Source organism: Protopterus annectens, chromosome 9.part0 (assembly GCF_019279795.1).
Source record: "Protopterus annectens isolate FY-2018-M chromosome 9.part0, PAN1.0, whole genome shotgun sequence".
NCBI classification, from domain to species: Eukaryota; Metazoa; Chordata; order Ceratodontiformes; family Protopteridae; genus Protopterus; species Protopterus annectens.
The window spans coordinates 1,284,054,384-1,284,075,684 of record NC_056743.1 but is presented as its reverse complement, the minus strand read 5'-3'; the positions used below and the strand labels follow the sequence as shown (position 1 = coordinate 1,284,075,684).

Here is a 21,301-nt window from a genome sequence, read left to right as displayed (position 1 = left end):
CGACAGAGTATAGCTGGAGTTTTTAAAATGCCCAACTTAGTAAGTTTATCTATGATTCCAGAGTGGGGGATGGTGTCAAAGGCCTTGGCAAGGTCTAGATAGGCTGTGTGGACCACCTTACCCTTGTCCATGTATGGACATTGATTTCCCATGTTGTGGATTGTTGTCAGGGCATTGGAATTTATGAATTCCAAGAAGAACTCTTGTAAAGGTGTTGGTTGTGTTGGCTATAATTTTGAGATGTCTGTGAAAGTGCCAGCATTATGTAGAGGCAGGTAGTAAAATGTTTTTGACAATGTGAGGACATAGCACCAGGTGGTAGATTTGTTTATTAAGATGGAAAATACATATGTTATGGTGCTACAATTCTGGTAGCTTATTGTCCATGGCTAGAGTGGTTGTTTTCAGCTTAAGAAGATGTCTCCTAATGTAGGATATAGACACAAGTTTGAAAGTCAGTTTGTTATTGTTGCTGTCTTTTTCTGGAATGATGGGTTGGGAACTAGGTGTATTGTGGTTGATTTGAGATGTTACTGTTTGTATAAAATGAGTGTTGAATTGATTTACTATGCTGCATGATTGGGTGACTAGGGTCAGAGCAGGTTGTGAGGTGTGACCAGTTTTTAGGAGTTGATTTATATTTATCCAGATGGTTTTGGGGTTGTTTTCATTTGATTTTTGAGAATTTGTACAGTAATTTTTATCTGTTTTAATCTTTTATTTTACTTTCTTTTGGAGCTATCATTAATGTTGTAGATTAGCCTGATTTTTATCTTGTAACCTTTTTTTCAGGCTTTGTCTCTTTGGTTCGCAAGTTGTTTGGTTTGCATGGTCAGTCAAGGTGCTGGGTTGGGTTTGATTCTTTTGGTTCTGAGAGGCACAAGTGGAATCTTGTAAACTTCAAACTTACTATCAAACAGCTGATTTCAACATGTGTAAATTGGATGGACTGTCTATGGGTGGGTTGAAGATGTGTGCAAGATAGAGATATTGTGTTCATTAAAAAGAAAAAAAAATAATAATCTTCATGTATAACATAATTTTAACAAATTTCTAACAGATTCAAAAAAGAAATAGTATCTTGCTCCAGAGATTGACTAACCTTTTTAGTTTAAAACTTAGGTCTTAAGTTGTTTGGTTTGCATGGTCAGTCAAGGTGCTGGTTTGGGTTTGATTCTTTTGGTTCTGAGAGGCACAAGTGGAATCTTGTAAACTTCAAACTTACTATCAAACAGCTGATTTCAACATGTGTAAATTGGATGGACTGTCTATGGGTGGGTTGAAAATGTGTGCAAGATAGAGATATTGTGTTCATTAAAAAGAAAACAAATAATAATCTTCATGTATAACATAATTTTAACAAATTTCTAACAGATTCAAAAAAGAAATAGTATCTTGCTCCAGAGATTGACTAACCTTTTTAGTTTAAAACTTAGGTCTGTCTTAAAATCTCTTCATGTTAAACATTTGGAATGATAAACTCCACTAAGGTTTCACTCCAGCTGAAAATTTCACATCTTAACAATGTTCTACTTCCTTGTTACAGATTAAGTTGACTTAATTTTCTTATTATAAATTTTGTTTTCTTAACAATGTTGCCATCAGAGAAGTCAGAGTAGAAAAATAAGCTTACAACATCACAAAAAATCAAATAGATTGGATTTACATTAAAAGCCACACAAACTGTGCTCAGTTACGGACAACTGACTAATTTAAATGTTAAAGTTGAAGGGCCTTTTTGCCTAGTTTGAATCAAATAATGCTTAATTGGAAAACACATGTAGCAAAAATAATCTAAACAGAATATTTAATGCTTTAATTAAGATATACAACCTGGCCACTGATAGATTCCTTCTTGTGAACTGATAAAAAATAAGACAGGAACTATATTATTTGATTATGAACTTGGTCAATAAACTTTTACAAGACCCTTTCAGCCATGATATGAGCCAAATGTACAAACGAATGGCAAAAATGATTGTGTTAGTACAATATTCAAAGTTTGTATGAATTTTATGACAAACATAACTACAACATGTTTTGCATTTAAAGAGCAGTAGGGTGAACTAAGTGGATTTTAATTATATGAACAAAATGGTAAAGATGTTTCTGTAGCATGAGCATACAGCTGTAAGCTAATAAAGTTAACAGTTATTACTATAACTGAAAAAAAACAAACTGTAGTAGTGCAAAAATATTTAATGAAACACACTGTTAAAAATATTCTTTAAAAACAAAAAAAAGATTAGCGTTTTCGTACCCAGCATGGTACTTCATCAGATAGTTATTACTATCCTAAAATGAATAATAATATTTATACAGTACTTATTGGTAAAAGTGTAAATATTAATATTGCCTACAAAACATAAATATGAACTCTGTTATGTATTTACAACTTTGCACTGAGAGTGAATAACACAGATTACAGTGTAAACTTTATAGAACAAACTAAAGACAAAGTACATTGGCCAGGATTCAGCAACAGGCCATGCCTTGAGTAATAAGACTGCAGCAAAAAGGGCCTCTTATTGTGATTGTGGAAACCAGTATTTCAGAGACACATTAGATGCACATGAGTAAAGAACTCATTATCAACTAATCTGCATGTCTCTGAATTGTTTATTGATTACTACAAGTACTAACAGGCCCTTTTCTACTGCCCTTGTGCTAATCACTGTTGACAGCCAATGCACAGCAATAAAATTAGGTACCCTCCATTCATTCCCACAAACAGACACATAAACAAATCCAAAACAGGCCAGCTGTTCATTATTGCTTTGGAAGAGAGTGGAGCCAGAACTACATACTGTACGATCCAAACACTGTAAACTATAAAACCAAGAATAAAATATTGTCTTATATTGAGATCCTTCCTCCTAATCCTTGAAGACATTTCACTCCAAATCCTTGCAGAACACACAGCTTTCAAAATCCACCTCCCAGTCCTTGCTTAACCTAACATCTTCAAACCACATCACAATCTCTGAAGTCCTCATGACCTTCAGGAGCTCAGAGTCCCTGCAGAACTCACTAGTTTTAGATCTCCTAATCCCAGCAGAAGTTATAATATTCACACACCCAATGATAATATTGTGATATACTCTTAATGAATCAATAATCTTTAGAACCTGTTTCTCCATTTCATGCAGGACTATCTTCCTACTCTCTTTCTATCAGTGTAGAGTCTGAGGCCTCTACGTCTCCATGCATAATGTTTGCAAAGCTCAACATCCTCAGAATCCCACTCTAAAGTTCTTCAGAATGGAATCTTCAGATCCCCAATGTCACAAAACCAGCCAATGTCAGATTGGAAGACTTGGAGAGTACCTCACCAAGTTTGGCCGAAGTTTAGTATATTGAAACCAGAATGCCAAATATGGTCAACCAAACTTCCCATCAACTACATATAAACTTTTTCAAGGTTCTCAAATTATTGAATTGTTATAACTGAATTGGGAGGAACAGGGCAGTCTCTTCCTGATGACAACTTTTTCAACTAATTCAAAGTATGTGTGCCTTGCTTTAACAAACCTAGATTTAGTATCAGTGCTTTCCATTCGACTGTATGAGATGAACTTCTGCTGTCATCTTCTACAAATTCTGTGAAACTCATCATCTTCACAATTTGTCAGTCTGATCCAAACTCTCACATTTGCTGCCCTGCATCTAGTCTCTAATGAGCCTTCCATCTTTAGAGAACTGCTCCTAGTCCATGCAGAATTCATAACCTTCAGGTCCTTCTGTCGCTGCAAAACCCACAGCCTGGAGACTGTTGCTGCAAGTCCATAATGACCTAAACAGCTACAAATCTCCACATACATTTTCTTCCCCCGTACTTGTAATTCCCACAGAAAGCACCACTTTCAGACCCCACATATCTTAAGAAAACTATCAGAAGTCATTACAGAACTCAAACTTTTCAATCTTCATATTCTGGAAGAATCCGCCAAAATCATACCTACTTCTCCCAGAAGGTAGTGTAACTACCTTCAGAGCTTCATTTCTGTTACCTACAAATCCTATTGTCTGCAATGACCTCCACTACCTTCAGAGCTTATTCTCAATTCCTGTTGAGCTACCATCTTTCAGACCTTTAATTCTTCCAGTATCCATTGGCAGAAGACCAAGCTGCAAAAATGTCTGCAGAATCCAACACATTTACACCACTATCACTAATCCCACTGAAACCATCCATTTCAAAATATCACTGAAAGTTACTAAATAAACCAAAACTTTCAGAACCTCTTCAAAACCCACCTTCCAATTCATGCAGTCACAACTTTGCTTTCTTTCTAAGACAGTATCTTCATATTTCTGCTTCTACTCCCTGTAAAACTCATCACTTTTAAATACTCTACATCCGCTCATAGCTGAACAATCTTTTTTTTCTTATTCCTATTCACCATAGACAATAATAAAATAAAACAGAAATTTTCCATTTCCAGTGTTTTTTAGATGTTTTCAAGTTCCAAAAAAGATGAAAATAAGATTAAAAACAGTCAGATAAAAAGGTAGAAGAGCCCTTTCTTATTTGCAATGGTGATGGACAGGTTGATAAACAAGATCAGACAGGAGTCCCCATGGACTATGATGTTTGCAGATGACATTGTGATCCGTAGTGAGAGTAGGGAACAGGTAGAGGAGACCCTGGAGATGTGGAGATATGCTCTAGAGAGAAGAGGAATGAAGGTCAGCAGGACTAAGACAGAATATATGTGTGTGAATGAGAGGGAGGATAGAGGAATAGTGAGGATGCAGGGAGTAGAGGTGGTGAAGGCGGATTCGTTTAAATACTTGGGATCAACAGTTCAGAGTAATGGTGAGTGTGGAAGAGGGGTGAAGAAGAGGGTATAGGCAGGATGGAGTGAGTGGAGAAAAGTGTCAGGAGTGATTTGTGACAGACGAGTACCAGTAAGAGTGAAAGGGAAGGTCTACAAGAGGGTAGTGAGACCAGCTATGTTATATGGGTTGGAGACAGTGGCACTGACAAAAAGGCAGGAGTCAGAGCTGGACGTGGCAGAGTTAAAGATGTAAAGATTTGCACTGTGTGTGATGAGGGTGGACAGGATTAGGAATAAGTATATTAGAGGGTCAGCCCAGGTTGGAAGGTTTGGAGACAAAGCCAGAGAGGCAAGATTACATTGGTTTGGACATGTGCTGATGAGGGATGCAGAGTATATTGGGAAAAAGATGCTAAGGATGAAGCTGCCAGGTAACCGGAAAAGAGGAAGGTCTAAGATAAGGTTTATGGATGTGGTGAGAGAGGACATGCAGGTGGTTGGTATGACACAGCAGGTTGCAGAGGACAGGAAGAAATGGAAACAGATGATCCACTGTGGCGACCCCTAATGGGAGCAGCCGAAAGAAGAAGAAGATTATTATTTCAGAAAACAATAAAATGGATGATTTATAAGCTTCCCACTGCCTGATGGTTGATTATGTCTGTACCATTAATAAAATATATTCAGTTCCATTGACATGGAGGGATAAATCCCTGACTATGAACCAGATGGCCTGAGTCTGATTAATGGCTCGAGAGCTGGAGAAACTTGTCAGTGAAGACAGAAAAATATGAGGTACAGCCCGCTCACTTCCCCTTCAGGGGAGGGCTGCAGAGGCATAATGTAGACTTATGTATTTACTCTGCATGCTACCTCAAGGGAATGTCATAGTCATGCAAACAGAGATCAGTTAGAGCTTAAGGAAATCACCCCAGTTGTCCAAAGCAGAATGATGGGTTATAGGGCTCTCTCCTCTCTGAAGAATGGATGGGGAGAATCAGTGGGTGGGAGCAAGGCTTGATGGTCACCAAGAACTGAGGAACAAAACAAAATAATAATAATAATAATAATAATTTAAAGATCAAAATGCATTTTACAAATCTCATGATATATTGCTTTTCATTGTTAAATATCTAGTGAAATAGGTGGCATTGTTTCAATATTCGTAAAGGAATGCCTAAAAGTATAAAAAATATTTACTTTTTTTTTGCAAATATACTAGACTAAATATGAATTCAGTTTACTGTCAAACCATGAAACCAATCATAAGATATTCTTTCATTACTATAAAAGAATGAATGTGAAAATTGTGACTGCAACATGTTATAAATAAACAATGACTTGATCGCTAACACATGTAAATGCAAGAGAATTTTGCTCAGACTTAAACAAATGTCAGAATTCTGTGAAGACAAAGCGAGGTATCACTTAAATAATAACGGATAGGACAACTGCTGCCATGAGTAAATTTAAAAACTCAAGTTTGATAGGGCTCCACAACATACCTGATGGTTTCCTACACAAAATCAACAAAATTTAACTCCTTAAGAGTATGTTAAATAATCCATGAACTATGAAAAAAGATTGTAGTGGTGGCATTTCACAAAGGTAGAAGGCACATCAGAACCAAACAATTTTATATCTATCAGAACCAAAGAAATTTTGACCTATCAGCCTGAACAGTATGCAAACTCATGGAGAGAGAATCATAGTTTATCTGAAAATGTTATTGGAACCTCCTTCTAATGGACATGTAACAGCATCAGATTATTAAGGGGATATCCTGCCTTTTGAATCTGTGTTTAGAAACTACACTGGCAATGTTTTTCTATAGAAAACCGTGAATGACAAGTTTAGCTTTAGAGTAAATTGAAATCGGTGAATGGGTCTTCATGGAGCTGTGGCTCGGGGAAGAATAGGGAAGTCATGTGGATAGAAAAATTCAGATGTAATTTTATAGGGGGTTAACCAGGAAAAGGAGGGTGCTCATTGCCATTCCACATTTCTTGATACTGGAGCTAATGTTTAATGAAAGTATCAAGCAAATAGTCACAGCGGAGCGACCAAGGAACACTGAGTCTCTGAATCCTTTTAGCATAAACTATATATTTATTTTATACAAATAAAACGGTGAGCGCTTTCGCATTTAAGCTTCATCAGGCCTTCAAGGTCAATCACATACAGATTAGAGAATAGCATATCTCCTTTCTCTTCTGGCGCTGTGTATGCACATGTGCATATAAATACAGCTCTCAGCTGGGTGCAGGAGCGGTTGTGCTTAGAATTTTGTTTTTTTACCTCGATCTAACAGGGAATTACTATTTACACTCTCATTCTCAGAGGCTGCTAAAGTATAGAAGTATTTGCAATAAATTGGGCTTGAGAGTGATGACGGCAAAGAAGCAGGAATTTATCCCCTTGCACATTATCACTGCATAATTTCTGGCAGTGGTGAAGTGCAGTAGTTTCATTAACCTATGAAGCTAGACATGTATACAAACTCTGCTTAAATACTGTTTTTTTTTTCTGATTTCCTGACATTAAGAAAACAAAAAGTTGGCCAGCTTGCCTGAAATATTTTGTCTTCTCTGTATAATGCCCTAACTGTCTGTACATGTTCATGAGTTGCAGCTTTTCCCCTTGTTTTGTGGGTTAGGGTAAAACACTAGTAACAGAATGGATATATTTAATGCCAGAACTGAAACAACTTTTGGCATGAAGTACGGGTTGGCTTTTAGTGGCATCCTGTCCTTGTAAAAGACTATATAAGGTTCTTTACACACTAACGCCTACAACAGACAGTCTCATAGCTAACATTATACATTTCAAAAAAGAAATGTTAATACTACAGCACTTTATGTCTCAACAAGAGGTAAAGTCATTTTCTTATTATGAAATTCAATTCTCAAGGTAGGAGGTAGGTCTCCTAAATAGTCTTAGATGACAGTACCCCTTCAAAAATAGCAAATTGTTTCACTTTTGAGAAAGAAGCCAAAAGAGGATTCATAGGGAGATAAGTAGTAATAGCTGCCAGAAGCACCTTAATTGGGACCTAATCCAAACTTATCTCAAAGAGCTCAGGGATGCTGCACTTGGTTCCATTTGGTTATTGATGCATCATATGCAAAACTGTTTCCTTTAGCCAAAAAAGCCTTCTTGGTGTTTCGTTTTCTGACCTCCTGCAGGACATGCACAATCTCTGAGAGAAGCTAGTTCTAAAGGAGAGACCATTCAGGCTGTCAACATGAAGTTTCTGATATTTGTATTTACCAGGGACTCTTCTTTCTGTATTAGCAGAGTGGAAAGGATTGGTAGGAGCAGGGCCCTATTCTGTTAGTATGAGCCATCTTGAAGAATAAGAATTGTCTTCGCCATAAAATGGCTCTTACATTAGCCATACTCTTCCCTTTCTTTCCTTTAGAAGCACTCTTGGTAACTCTGAGAATGGTGGCAATGTATATACTGCAATCCCTGAGCTCAAGGAATCATGAGGGCATTCATTGCAGAAGTTATCCTGCATGAGTACCTGTAGTAAAATGCCCTTATATGATAATTGTTTTGGAAATCAAATAAGTCCATTTCTGATACTGCCTTCAGTGTCCTTGTGTAGACTGGAGAAGGACCTACTCAGATAGTCTTCTAAAGAGTTCTGTTTTAATGGAAATTGTGTGTCTGGGAGGTGAAGACCCTGCCATGAGGTCAGTTCTCCCTACCATCATGTGTACTGAGTAAGGGTGGGCTCTTCCCTTGCTCATGTATCACATCACTGTGGTGTTGTCTGTCACTATCATCAAGGTCTCTGGTTTCAACACTGACCCAAACATCTGCAGTACAGGTATTAGACTAATTATCTCAGTTGTACTAATGAGCTTGCTCTTGGATTCAAAAGTTTACTTTCTCTGGATATTCAGGTGGCTCTTGTGTGCTCCCTATGCAAAGTCAATAGCATTCATGTTCAGAAACTGATAGCCATGGCCCTGAGGGACCACCAAGGCCTCACAAATGGCCTCCCCATGTTAGTTTGTACCTGAAAAGCCCACCACCTGAACTTGTTTTGGATAGAATGTGTTAGGGATAACATCTAGACAGTGGTAATGATATTTAAATGGGCTTATAAGATATTGCTATGCTTTCTACATTTGTAGCTTAAGTGTACCACAAGGATCAAGGTAGATGTGTAAATAAGTGCCTTTAAAACTACTGTTGCTGTGGTATGCATATTCTGGGCCATATGGCTGAAGGAGTGGTATAGCCAGCAAGCTTTGGTGTCCAGCACTGTCCCCAAGGTTCTGGTGCAGGCCAGCTTTAGGCTGGAGTTATATAGGTTTACAGGGATGCCTAGGTTGGTCAGACTCTGGAAAGAGTAATGCAGGGAACTATACTCTGGTGAGGTTGCTTGTATGACCCAGAAATTTAGATGGTAGTGTATATGAATTCCCTTGGTTCTTAGATGGACAGAATCTAAGTCTGAGCATTTAGTGCATGCCATGGATGCCAGTAGATAGCCCAGAGAGCAATGAAGCAAACTGATGGTGCTCCGATGTTGCCAGAAATCAAGGGATGAGCAGGTAGGTATCCTTCGTATTCAAGGATATTTAGGCTTCCTGAATGAGCAGAGGAATCATTGCTTGTAGAGTTACTATTTTGAACCAATTTATTTTCAGAAATTTGTTTACTTAGCGAGATCCAGGATTGAACTCCATGGGCTATCACTTTTTTGCTTCCAGGAAGATAAGAGACCTCTTACTTGTTCTGGTATGAAAACTCTCTCTATGACTTTCTTCATGTGTAGTCTGGGAGATATTTTCTGGAGGATAGCTGGATGACATGGAACTCTGATAATTCAGAGGAGCACATCTGGCTCAGCCAGCTCCTCATTTCATGTAATTCTGCACCAGATGTCTCTTGTATGAAGTAGTCCTATTTTCCCTTGGTCAGTGAAGCAGTGGACAAAGTAGAAGGCTCTACACTGGGGGAAGGTTAAACATTACCTTTTTACTAAGACCATTTGCTACACCACCATATGTTCTTCAGCAAAATGCTTATAATCAATATAAGTGGGAGCTGGAGTAAGCATTACTGGGGCAGATGCGCTTATAGCAGATATATGTCCTTGCAGATAGAAGTACCTTGTGCTTGTTGCAACATAGTAACACAGCCAAAATTGTTCATCCTTTCTAAAGGGAAGGGCTCTTATCAAGCGGTTACTTATGCCTAGACATATTCCAGCAGCTCAGTAATGGTAACTATGAAGATCTGGCTTTTATGTGACTCTCCAGTCCCACTGTCTGCATCTGGATGGAGCTAATAAAGACAGAGAGGAGGAACTAGGAGGCACCAGAGCTGCCTAGATAAGCCAAGTTGTACCTCTTTAGAATCAGTGTCCTCTGGCCCACAACAGGATGTTGAGGTCACTAAGCCTCAATCACCCTGCTTGTGAAGTCTTTTTTTTCCATGGCATGTTTCTCTATCCCTCTTTCTCTCTCTCTCTCTCTATATATATATATATATATATATATATATTTTTTTTTTTTTTTTTTGTATCAATAGTTTCACTAGTGGGCAGTTTCCTTGCTGAGTGAGTGAGCAAACACCCTTGGCCCAGTGTGAAAATGCTCCAAGAAGGACAAGAGATTTGTGGTATGCTGAGGTATGGTCTTTACTAAAAGTTGCACATTGTTCACAGGTAGAAATCTGATGGTTTTCCCCTAGACAAAAGCAACACTGAAGGCAATATTTCTTTAAGGGAATCTCTGGTGTGCAGGCACATGTATTAAAACCTTTTCCATGAGCTGTCTTTAGACAGCCTCATTCACTACGAAAACTGACATACCTGAATCTATTCACACTTTTTTTATCTTTGTGTTGCTGATGCAAACACCCATTTTTGGTTTGTTCTTCATCACATAAGTGTGCATGGTGTACACATGTGTTGTCTGTTTCTGAGTTTCCACTTTCACTATCTGCCACACTGTTACCTTTTTATTTTGAAAATGTCTCTTTTTGGCATTTTCTAGCCTAATTTGAGTGAAAGCAACTATCCCAAATAGAGTATCCAAACATTTTGCTAAGTATCCTTTTTGGAAATTCCTAAATATATATATTTTTTTCTGTGGAGGCAAAACCATCCATATTACCCATCTTGGGGGTTATGTCCCCTGCGTCCCTTCTGACAGTCTAGGTTTCCTTTATAAGAAGAAAGCCCCCTCACAGCAATCCTCATCTTTCTGCTGTATTTTTATCTTCCCAGCCATCTTTCCCAATTTCACAAAAACTGCTTTTTGCCAAACAATCTAACTCAGTCTTTGACAGTGTGTCAGAGAAACATATCAAGATAGGACAACTAATAGATTCATAGATGCATACTAGGCTAATGACCAATGGGGTCTTTATAAGCCTAGTATGCAACCCAAATATATGCCATGATGTAATGTATCTTAGAGGCTACTTTAAGGGGTGCACGTTAATAAGGGCATGATTTAAAATCCATATATCCATCAGAAACATAGGTGTCAGACCAGAGATGAATTTCCAATTTCCCATCCACTGTACAGGTTATGCTTGAATAGTTAGGAAAGGGCTCTGCTTGACATAGATGGGAAGCCCATTCCAGAGAAGGAGGATTCTTATGTTGTAAGCAAAGTTTAAATCCTTACATCTAGTAGTTCTGGTGCTATTCATTTGCAAATATGAAGAAGGTCCATCAGAACAAGATATAAGGAAGACTTGTATGCCGGGCATAAATTACCTCTCAGCAGTCTGTAGGAAACAGTATAGAGATAGGACTTTGAGGCAATCTGCATATGATATTGTGCTTACTTTCTGTATTTTTGTTTTGTGAAAAACTTTTGTGGACATTCCAGTTGTTGTATGTGCCTGGTCAAGTACATACAAAAGGGGCATTATACTCAACAATTGGTCTGATGAGGGCTGAGTACAGTGACATGATGACTTCCCTGGACCTAGATACCAAGCCCTTAATTATAAGTTGAATGACACAGAATGACTTTCTTACTACCTTAAACACATGTTGGTAGAAAGCCAGGCTACTATTTACACAAGTCCCCAAATCCCTGACTGCTGTGTCTACTGTTAGGGATGTTTTATCAATGAGGTAGCTTCCCTGAGTGGCTGACTTCCCATAATGCATTTCTTGGCATTGATTTTTAAACCAGTCATTTGTATGAGTTAAACCTTCCTGCAAGATGTTAGTATCTTGGGGGGGGGGGGTTCTATGATTGCTCCTAGCTTGCAATCATCTGCAAAATTGGTAAGCCAGATGCCCTTGACATTGGTCTTGATGTCTAAAAAATAGATGCCAAGGAGGAGTGGATGCATCACAGAACCATGGGGCCTGATGACATGCCTCTTTGTGGAAGTGGTCTCTCTAATCCTAACTTCCTGGATCCTTTCTGTGAGCCAGCTGGCTATCCAGCAAGTTACATAGGGGTTCGTGCTTAATTCCATAACTTTGGTTACAATGCTTGAGTGTGGTATTGTATCAAATGCCTTAGCAAGGTCAAGGTAGGTGGTATGGAATATTTTGACCTCCTTCATTGCCTTGGCAACCCTCTCAAAGAAGTCCACTATGCTCAGCAGACATTACCTACCTTTGAAAAAAAATCAAACTGGATTTGCTCCAGAGTCTGAAGGTTTCCTATGTCATTGTTAATCATTTCCATGTTATTTCTTTCCATGGCTTTTCATATGGGACTTGTCAGAATAATGGGTCTGTCGTTTCCAGGATCCATTAATAGTCCACCCTTGTACCCAGGGTTGAGAGTTACAGTCTTCCTTTTGCATGGCATGAAGCCTGTGTGGAGGCTATGGATGAATAGTGACACCAGTGGCCCTGATAGGTCATATTTCAGTCTGTTTAGGAGATATTGTGGGACATTATCTGAGCCCATCAAAGTTGTATTCTTGGTCTAAGAGAGCACATCTAAGACCTGCTCCCTACTGATAGTTGGAGGGGTTATGTTACATGGTATATCCTACAGGCAGCTGGGGGTGGAGGGTGGGGGGTAAAGATGGAGCCGAATTTGTCAACCAAAAGATGTGGCATAACTCACAGTTCTGTGTGTGCTCTCTTTGAGGTTTAGGACATAGCTAAAAAGACTTATTCTTGGCTTGTTCTTGGCCTGGGATGCTATCTTTACCACCGAATTTGCTTTGTTGAACTTAATTAGGTATCTTACTTGTCTATTCAGTTTGATGAGGTTTTATCTTTTTTGGTGTTACACTTTCTAATTTTAGCTATGACTTTTTTCTTTAGATGTATAACCCGTTTAAGTTTGGATTCCACTATAATGGTTTCTTTTTTTATCTCAATTTGGGCTTATTTCTGGCAGGCACAGCAGCATCTATGCAATCATTGACATGTCTGTACAGTGATTTTGCGAATAATTCTGCATAGGCTGCAGTGTTATCTGGGTTTGAAGGTGCTTGAAATTTGGACAGGTTATCACTTAATAAAAGATAGTTTGCCTTGAAGTAGTTGTTAACTTTTATAGGGTTTGCTAGGGTTAAATAATTGATTTGTTCTCCTATCTTTATTTGTATGTGCCGCATTCAGTATGTTTGTACCTCTAGTAGGCATATGCACTAATCGGTCCAAGGTGTTGGTGTTTACAAAGTCTAGAAATCTCTGCACTTGCAAATCTGTGGTCTTGTAGGGTTCCCTGTTTATACAGGAGATAACTAATGTCCTGCATGAGCATCAACAAAAAGTACCAACTCAACACTGATCCATAACCTCAAGATGATACCGTTATATTAACTATAATTAGGTTATCTCCAACATATGCACCGGGGCAGCTATCGCAAATGGCCAGATAGACAATGGACTTAGTTTCACAATTGATTTTTGTCTTATTTGGTATTTCTTTCCTCTGATTTGGAAGGAACTCCGTGAATGTTCCTTTTCAGTAAAGGACTCTTCACTGTAATTTCCTTCCATCCACTTGTTCTGATGTTATTATCAATTCATTAATAAGTACTTTTTTGCTGCTCTAATCAGTTGTCCTTATGTTGACTAGAATAATGGAGGAATGAGTTGCAATAAGTTGGTTTCCTATGTATGGAGGATACCAGTAACCCGTCTTCTAAATTCCTTTCTAGTTTCACATCCAAATAATCAATGGAAGTAGTAGAAAATTTGTATGTGAAGCTGAAAAATTCTGTGGTGTTGTTCATGTATTCGACGAGTTTAGAAGCTTCATTCTCTGAACCCTTGAACATTATAAAAATGTCGTCCAGGAATCTTGTGTAATAAATCATCTGTGAATTGTAATTTTCATTACCAAACATGAAGTGTTTTTCCCAGTAGGCTACAAAGATGTTGGCTACCGAGGGTCCACACGGTGACCCCATTGCAATCCCTTGTTTTTGCAAATAATATTTTTTGTCAAACATAAAAAAATTGGATGTGAGTATTATATCCAATCTAGCAGAGACTATTATAGATTTAAAATGTTTTACACGGAAATTGAATTTGGGCCTATTGTTTTCAAGTCCTGATTACCAGGAAGGTAGTAAACTAAAATTGTCCAGTGTATTTAATCCACCAATACACCCTGACTTGAGTATTTTTGAACGGGTATGTGAATTTGATTTTAGACAATTAGATTCCAATATTAATAGTCAGTCCAGGAACAATAAATACAATATTTCTAAGGCACAAAAAATGTTACTTAATGAACTATGTCATTTACCGGTGAGAGTCTTCAAGCCTGATAAGGGTGGGGGCTTGGTTATCTTTGACAACAGTGATTACTTAAACAGAATGTCCTGTGTTGTGGATGGTCCAGCCTACACACCCTCTTCAGTTAATGAGATGAATATGGCTTATTCTAGGAATAGGGGTTACTTCCGAGATTTATTTTTGGCAGGAAAAATTGATAATGACACCTATCAATACATAGATATTACTACACCGAAGACACCTGCCATTTTCGGAATTCCAAAGATCCACAAGAATCTTTACCACCCACCTATGAGAGCTCTCATAGATGCTAGATCTTCCATGACATATCCATGTGCACGTCTAGTGGATGTAATTCTTTCCAAACACATAAAAAAGGTCCCTTATATATGCAAAGATTCATGGTCCTTTTTGTCAGCCATCAATGAGCTTCCTTTTGATCCACTATGCAATTTTCTTACTATAGACGTAGTGGATCTCTATACATCTATTCCTCATTTGGAAGCCATTGAGTGGATAGGATCCTTTTTGAACAGCTTAGAGGCTCCGAGAAATGAAATAGACATTGTAACGGACCTATTGGATATAATACTCACATCCAATTTTTTTATGTTTGACAAAAAATATTATTTGCAAAAACAAGGGATTGCAATGGGGTCACGGACCAACATCTTTGTAGCCTACTGGGAAAAACACTTCATGTTTGGTAATGAAAATTACAATTCACAGATGATTTATTACACAAGATTCCTGGACGACATTTTTATAATGTTCAAGGGTTCAGAGAATGAAGCTTCTAAACTCGTCGAATACATGAACAACACCACAGAATTTTTCAGCTTCACATACAAATTTTCTACTACTTCCATTGATTATTTGGATGTGAAACTAGAAAGGAATTTAGAAGACGGGTTACTGGTATCCTCCATACATAGGAAACCAACTTATTGCAACTCATTCCTCCATTATTCTAGTCAACATCCGCACAAACAAAAACGCTCTATTATAAAAGGACAACTGATTAGAGCAGCAAAGGAGGAAAATTTCTACATTGAATGTCAACTTCTAAGCGACATGTTTAAAAATAGGGAATATCCAGAAGTACTTATTAATGAATTGATAATGGAGGTGAGGAACAAGAGAGAAAATGGCTTCTATATACCCTTACTAAACATCAGAACAAGTGGATGTGAAAGTGAGCCCACACATACCATTGTGGTTGATTACACAGCAGTGGAACCTACTTCAAAAAATACTCAAGAAGATACACGGAATTTTTCCCGTAGTTTCATCACAACATACAACATGGAATTTAAGGAAATTAATTCCATTCTTTATAAAAATTGGGCGTTCATCTCTAGTAATAGATTTTTACTAGAAAAATTGGGTACAAAACCAATTGTAGTTTATAGGAAGGGAAGGAACTTAAAAACCTTATTAGAAGGAAATTACAGTGAAGAGTCCTTTACTAGACAAAAAGGAACATTCACTTGTGGACGATGCAACTGGTGCAGCTGTGTCAAAACAGGGAGTTCCTTCCAAATCAGAGGAAAGAAATACCAAATAAGACAAAAAATCAATTGTGAAACTAAGTCCATTGTCTATCTGGCCATTTATGTTGGAAAAACAGATAGAAAGTTCGGGAGAGAATTTACCAACATAATAAGAAAACAAAATATGGATAATGCTTTAGCAAAGCATTTAGATCAACATATAGGACACAAATTTTATTTTATGGCTATTGATCATATCCCTCAGAGTATTAGAGGAGGACCTACATCGATTAGGCTTGAAACCAGGGAGTTGGAATGGCAAATTAAATTGGATGCCTTCAACTCTAAATGATAATTGCAACATTGCTTGCCTTCTCAAATTGAAAAGTTACCTTAGATAACCTAATTATAGTTAATATTATCTCTATACATAATATGGATTTTAGTACATTATGACGGGATAATCAGGGCTATAAGAGTATTTGCGATCTATATAGGGCTTGATTACAAATATACCCCTTCATACCTGCAATAACAACAGATCTTGAGGTTATGGATCAGTGTTACAGGTTCTTGGGGGTACTAAAAGCTTGACTCAATTATTATTTACTTTTCCACAAGGATGTCAGGCAGATATAATTATGTACACATTAAGGTGAAAGGAAGAAATACTAGTTGGCGTGGTTGTGTACCTGAGCTTTCCTCCATGAGCATGATATTTGGTTGAATGGTGAGTGTCTCCAATAGGTCTAAGTATGAGCTATGGGTTTCATGGGACATAGAGGGTGACCTATAGCTTGCTAGGATATGGTATGGGACTTTGGCTATTGTATTATGCATGGGGAGGAACTTCAATGTGTTACTTTGTTTAACCAACCTAGAGGTATGCTTTTTATTGATGTAGACTGAGACACCCCCATCTTTAGCCCCTGTCAGTGCAGTTGTTGGTCTACATGTGTGGAAGGCACTGAAGCCTTGCACTGCCAGGGTACTCTCTGAGCTTTAAACCATGTCTCACATTCACAAAGCTGAGGAAAGCTTGGAGGAAGTAGAACTTCTTGTTTAGACTTTTGGCATTGAGCAGTAACACCTTTAGATTTCCTTGAGCAGATTTTGCTGTGTTGGAAGGTTTGTCTGTTTGGCATTGCCTAAAAAGACTCTATTGAGGAAGGCAATGTTTTAGCCAATATTTGAAGGCTTAGAGGGGACATGTGCAGACCATCCTTGGCCAAGCAACATTGGTTGTTAACCATGACCTCCCATGCTAAAAATGTATTCTACCTCCCTAGAATGACACCAAAAACTAAGCCAATTATTAAAGTCAATCATCTTCTGTTCATATTGTAACATCATCCTTCGTGAAGGTAAAATGCTCCTCAATGCTAGGCACATACCAGCCTGTGACACATGGTCCAAGAGCTCCATAATGTCCCTCTTCATATAGTCAAGGGAGGTACATCTCAGGTCATTTACACCTCCATGCACTATGACTGAATCATACTGGTACCTGGGGTGCAATGACTTGAGTGTATGTGTATCTTGGCGGATCCTGGCACCTGATAGGCAGATGACTGCTATTTCTCTGTTTTCAACCTTGTGAGTGGGGCATCAGTATGTCATACAATGGTGTCTCCTATGACTACAATCCTGGGTAGCATATTGGCTTCCTTATTGGCTCAGTAGTTGAGACTGTATGTGCAATGTGTTCTTACCTTTTTTTTAATGTTACCTGCATGAATTTCATTTCAGTCACCAGGACCATTTCACAAAAATAAGACTTAAAATATAGCTAAGTAGCCTCGCATTTTAGCCCAAACATGAAAAACTAGACCATTGGAAAGGAAAGAAAGGGACTGATGTTACACATATTTCATTAGGTTTACCTTCATATTGTCGTAACGGACAATATCGATCGTGCATTTGGGTGAACCAAATGCACAAAATTCAAACTTTGACATCCTCAGAAGTTCAAAAGTCAGCAAATCGAACAGCTGATTTGCTGACTTTCAAACTAAAATGTTGAAGACACATTGCAAACCCCCCATGTGGGGGGCTCTGCCCCACCCCCACCCCCCCTACTTTAATATACCAACTCCAAGATCGCACTACAGTGGGGAACGGGATCATTTCCCAATCCCCGCTATAGTGCAATCCACACCCACAATGTCGAATCTGCAATGAGCGAATGCCAATGTGCATTCGCCCATTGCACATTCAGACAATTTTTTGTCAAGGTTTTGCAACTTTGCAAACTTGCTTTTGCACAAAGTGGAGTCACATGAGTGAGTAATGCATTTATGAAGGTAAACCTTTCATTATACATAGAAACAGTGAAATGAACATTTGTATAATACAACTGAATATAAGCAGACAAATGTTAAAAAAAATAAGGGCTTTCTGGTAGTGCTTGAACAAATACTATATGGAAAACTATTTTGCCTAAATTGCCAGCTCTGTGGTAGTCGACTGTGTTTTCCTGTAGCAATGTATTCTTTCCTGCTACCCTCTTTACTCGATGTGTAACCAGTGAAGCAGTTAACAGCAGAACATCAGTTATACGTAGAAAATCCAAGAAAGAAACTTACCAACAATCATTCCAACCTCACACCTGTGGTCCTCATAGTAGCAGGAAATCATTGTAGCAACAGTGTCATTTACCATGGCAACCACATCCATTTCAAAATCCTATAGGAAAACACCAAGACAACACATTTAGCATACATACATATACATATGTATATATATATATATATATATATATATATATATATATATATATATATATATATATATATATATACTGTTTTTTGCTGTATGCTGTTAGTAAAGAAACCAGAAGCATTAGTTGTTATAAAATTAGTTAAAAAACAACAGAACCTTCTGAATGACCCCATGCAGTAACACTGTACTCTACATCTGTAAAAAATACACAAAGAGACTTCAGGAAGTTCTGGCTGAACCAGGGTAGATTCTGTAGAAATATGTGAACTCACCATGCACACATACATTATACATTTTCCAGGTTCTCGTCTTTGCAGTGCAATGATAAAAACAACATCCAAGTGTTTTAAATGAAACACTTCTCTTCCTCAAAGTTACATCTGCTGGACCTGTGATTTTCTGGACAAAAGGTTTTCAAGATATAATTCTTATTTCTCAGATGTACATATCACAATATTTTATTACAACAAGCATATCTCACTTTCAGTTTTTACAGGCCAGAAATGTTATACAGCCACAGTGAAGGAAACATCTACACAGAGTATGTGCAGCATCCTTCCTGTCAGTTATAGTGGGTGGGCTATGAAGGCCATGTTGATAACCATAGCTAGTAATGGTAAGTAGGGCATACTGGTAAAACTAGCTAAAAATAGTAGAAGATTTACATTTGGAGCACTAACAAGTAACTCTAGGTGAGTTATACTGGGTAACACCCTCTAGTAACTCAGGAATGAGTTATGATGTTAGCAGTACGTAAAAAGCTGGATTGGTTACAGAGAGGGCAACAGTCGGTAATACTAGCTAGGTCATGGTAGAAATACTGGTTAGACAATGGTGAAACAACTAGCTTTAGATGTATTAAATGGTTTATGGTGAGAACAGTACTTACTAATATTGGATGGATTATAGTGGGGGATTAAATAGTAATGCTGGATGAATTATTGTAGGTGCATTGACCAGTAGTTTGCGGTCAGTTTTAATTAAATAAATAGCTAACAACATAGGTTAGGCTGTAGCAGAGCAGTTGCCTGTAACAATTATTGAGTTGGGGTGGCAACAATAGCCATCAACTCTTGGCTGGACCTAGTAGGAGTACTAACCAGTAATGCTGAGTGTGTTATGGTGGAAACACCAGACAGTAATACTAGGTGGGTGAAGATGAAAAAAGTAGCCAACAAACTATTAGCTAGATTATGACAGGAACACTAGCAAGTAACATTGGGGATGTTGCAGTAGAAGCAACATTGGGGGATGGGTTATAGTACAAAGAAAAGCAGTGACACTGAATGAATTATTGTAATATCATGTAAGCAATAATGCTGAGTGAGTTATGATAGAAAAAGCTGGCACCTTATGGAACAGATCTCTGTAGTAGTTCTGGTTATGACAATGAACAATTCCAAGTGTATCATGCTGGGCTCATTAGTAATGTTATAGTAGGATGTAGAACTAAGTGGGTTATAGCAGAATAAAAAAAATAAATAATGGAGAGTCACCTGCTTGACAAAGAGGAATAAAGTGACAACTTCAGCCTAGATGACCTGGACTCAAATAGCAGTCCAGGTTCTGGAGGAACCAACTGAGGAGGCAGAGGACTGATGACAAAGTGCCCTTACCCCTGTCTTTAGTGGCAACAGATGGCTGTCCCATGGATGCATACACTATCAAAGACCTCTGGTGGAGAACTGAGGACCAAACAGGAAGTATCTGCTTATAAGGTAAGACCAGAGTACCTAACATGAAATATCTGCTTCAAAGGTGGTGGGGGGAAAGGCCATTTTTCTGTCTATATCAGTAATGGAAGTGAGTGATAGCCTTGCACTATGCCCACTGCACACCTGCCCATTAGTTGCTGATGGGCATGTATAGTGTAAAATCTATGAAGCAAAGGGATAACCCCTTTGATGTCTGCCTGACTTATGACTCTATCTCAAACATATCCTATGATGGGAGTCCTACGGTTGTAGCACTAAGATGGTAATCAAGAATGGAGGAGCAAACAACACTAATAAAAACTAAATTTAATTCTATGGGAGGATGAATCATTATGCGATAAATCAGTAGCACTGGAGGGATTATTGTGGGACCACATACCAGTAAGGCTAAGTAAGTTACACTAGGAATATCCTGTGGAATGATCAATAAGTTGTGGTATACTACTGTCCAGCATTTCTAGGAGGGACAGTACAGGAACAGTAGTTAATAATTCTGGAGAGGTCATGGGGAGAGCACTAGTATTGCTGGGAGAGTTATGACAGAAATACTAGGAAGTGCTTTGTAGTTGTGGTACCAGCATTACCCAGTAAGATTGCTTGATTTACAGTGACACAGCAGCCAGTAACATGGGGGTGTCCTTGGACTACAAGACAGTAATGACAGTTGGGTTATAGTGATACCTTTGCTAGTAATGCTAGGTGGGTTACAGTAAGAACAGCAGCTGATAATGGTGAATGGCTTATAACGGTAACATTAGCCAGTCATGGTATGAGCATTAGCCATTAAGGCTTAGTAGGTTATATTGGAACATTAACTAGTAAAGCACAGAAGCACTAACAAATAGCTGTGGTTGGCTTATGGTGAAAGCATTAGCAAGTAACACAGGG

General features: G+C 38.2%; 1 protein-coding gene across 1 annotated transcript in view; it reads right to left on the bottom strand.

Annotated features, from left to right (window-relative positions):
- The window catches only part of GCK (glucokinase), a 564,210-nt gene that overhangs the window by 275,109 nt on the left and 267,800 nt on the right, over positions 1 to 21,301 (bottom strand). The window contains exon 6 of the mRNA XM_044084223.1: positions 18,563 to 18,662. Coding sequence (XP_043940158.1) covers positions 18,563 to 18,662 — 100 coding nt within the window. The remainder of the gene's footprint in view (positions 1 to 18,562; positions 18,663 to 21,301) is intronic.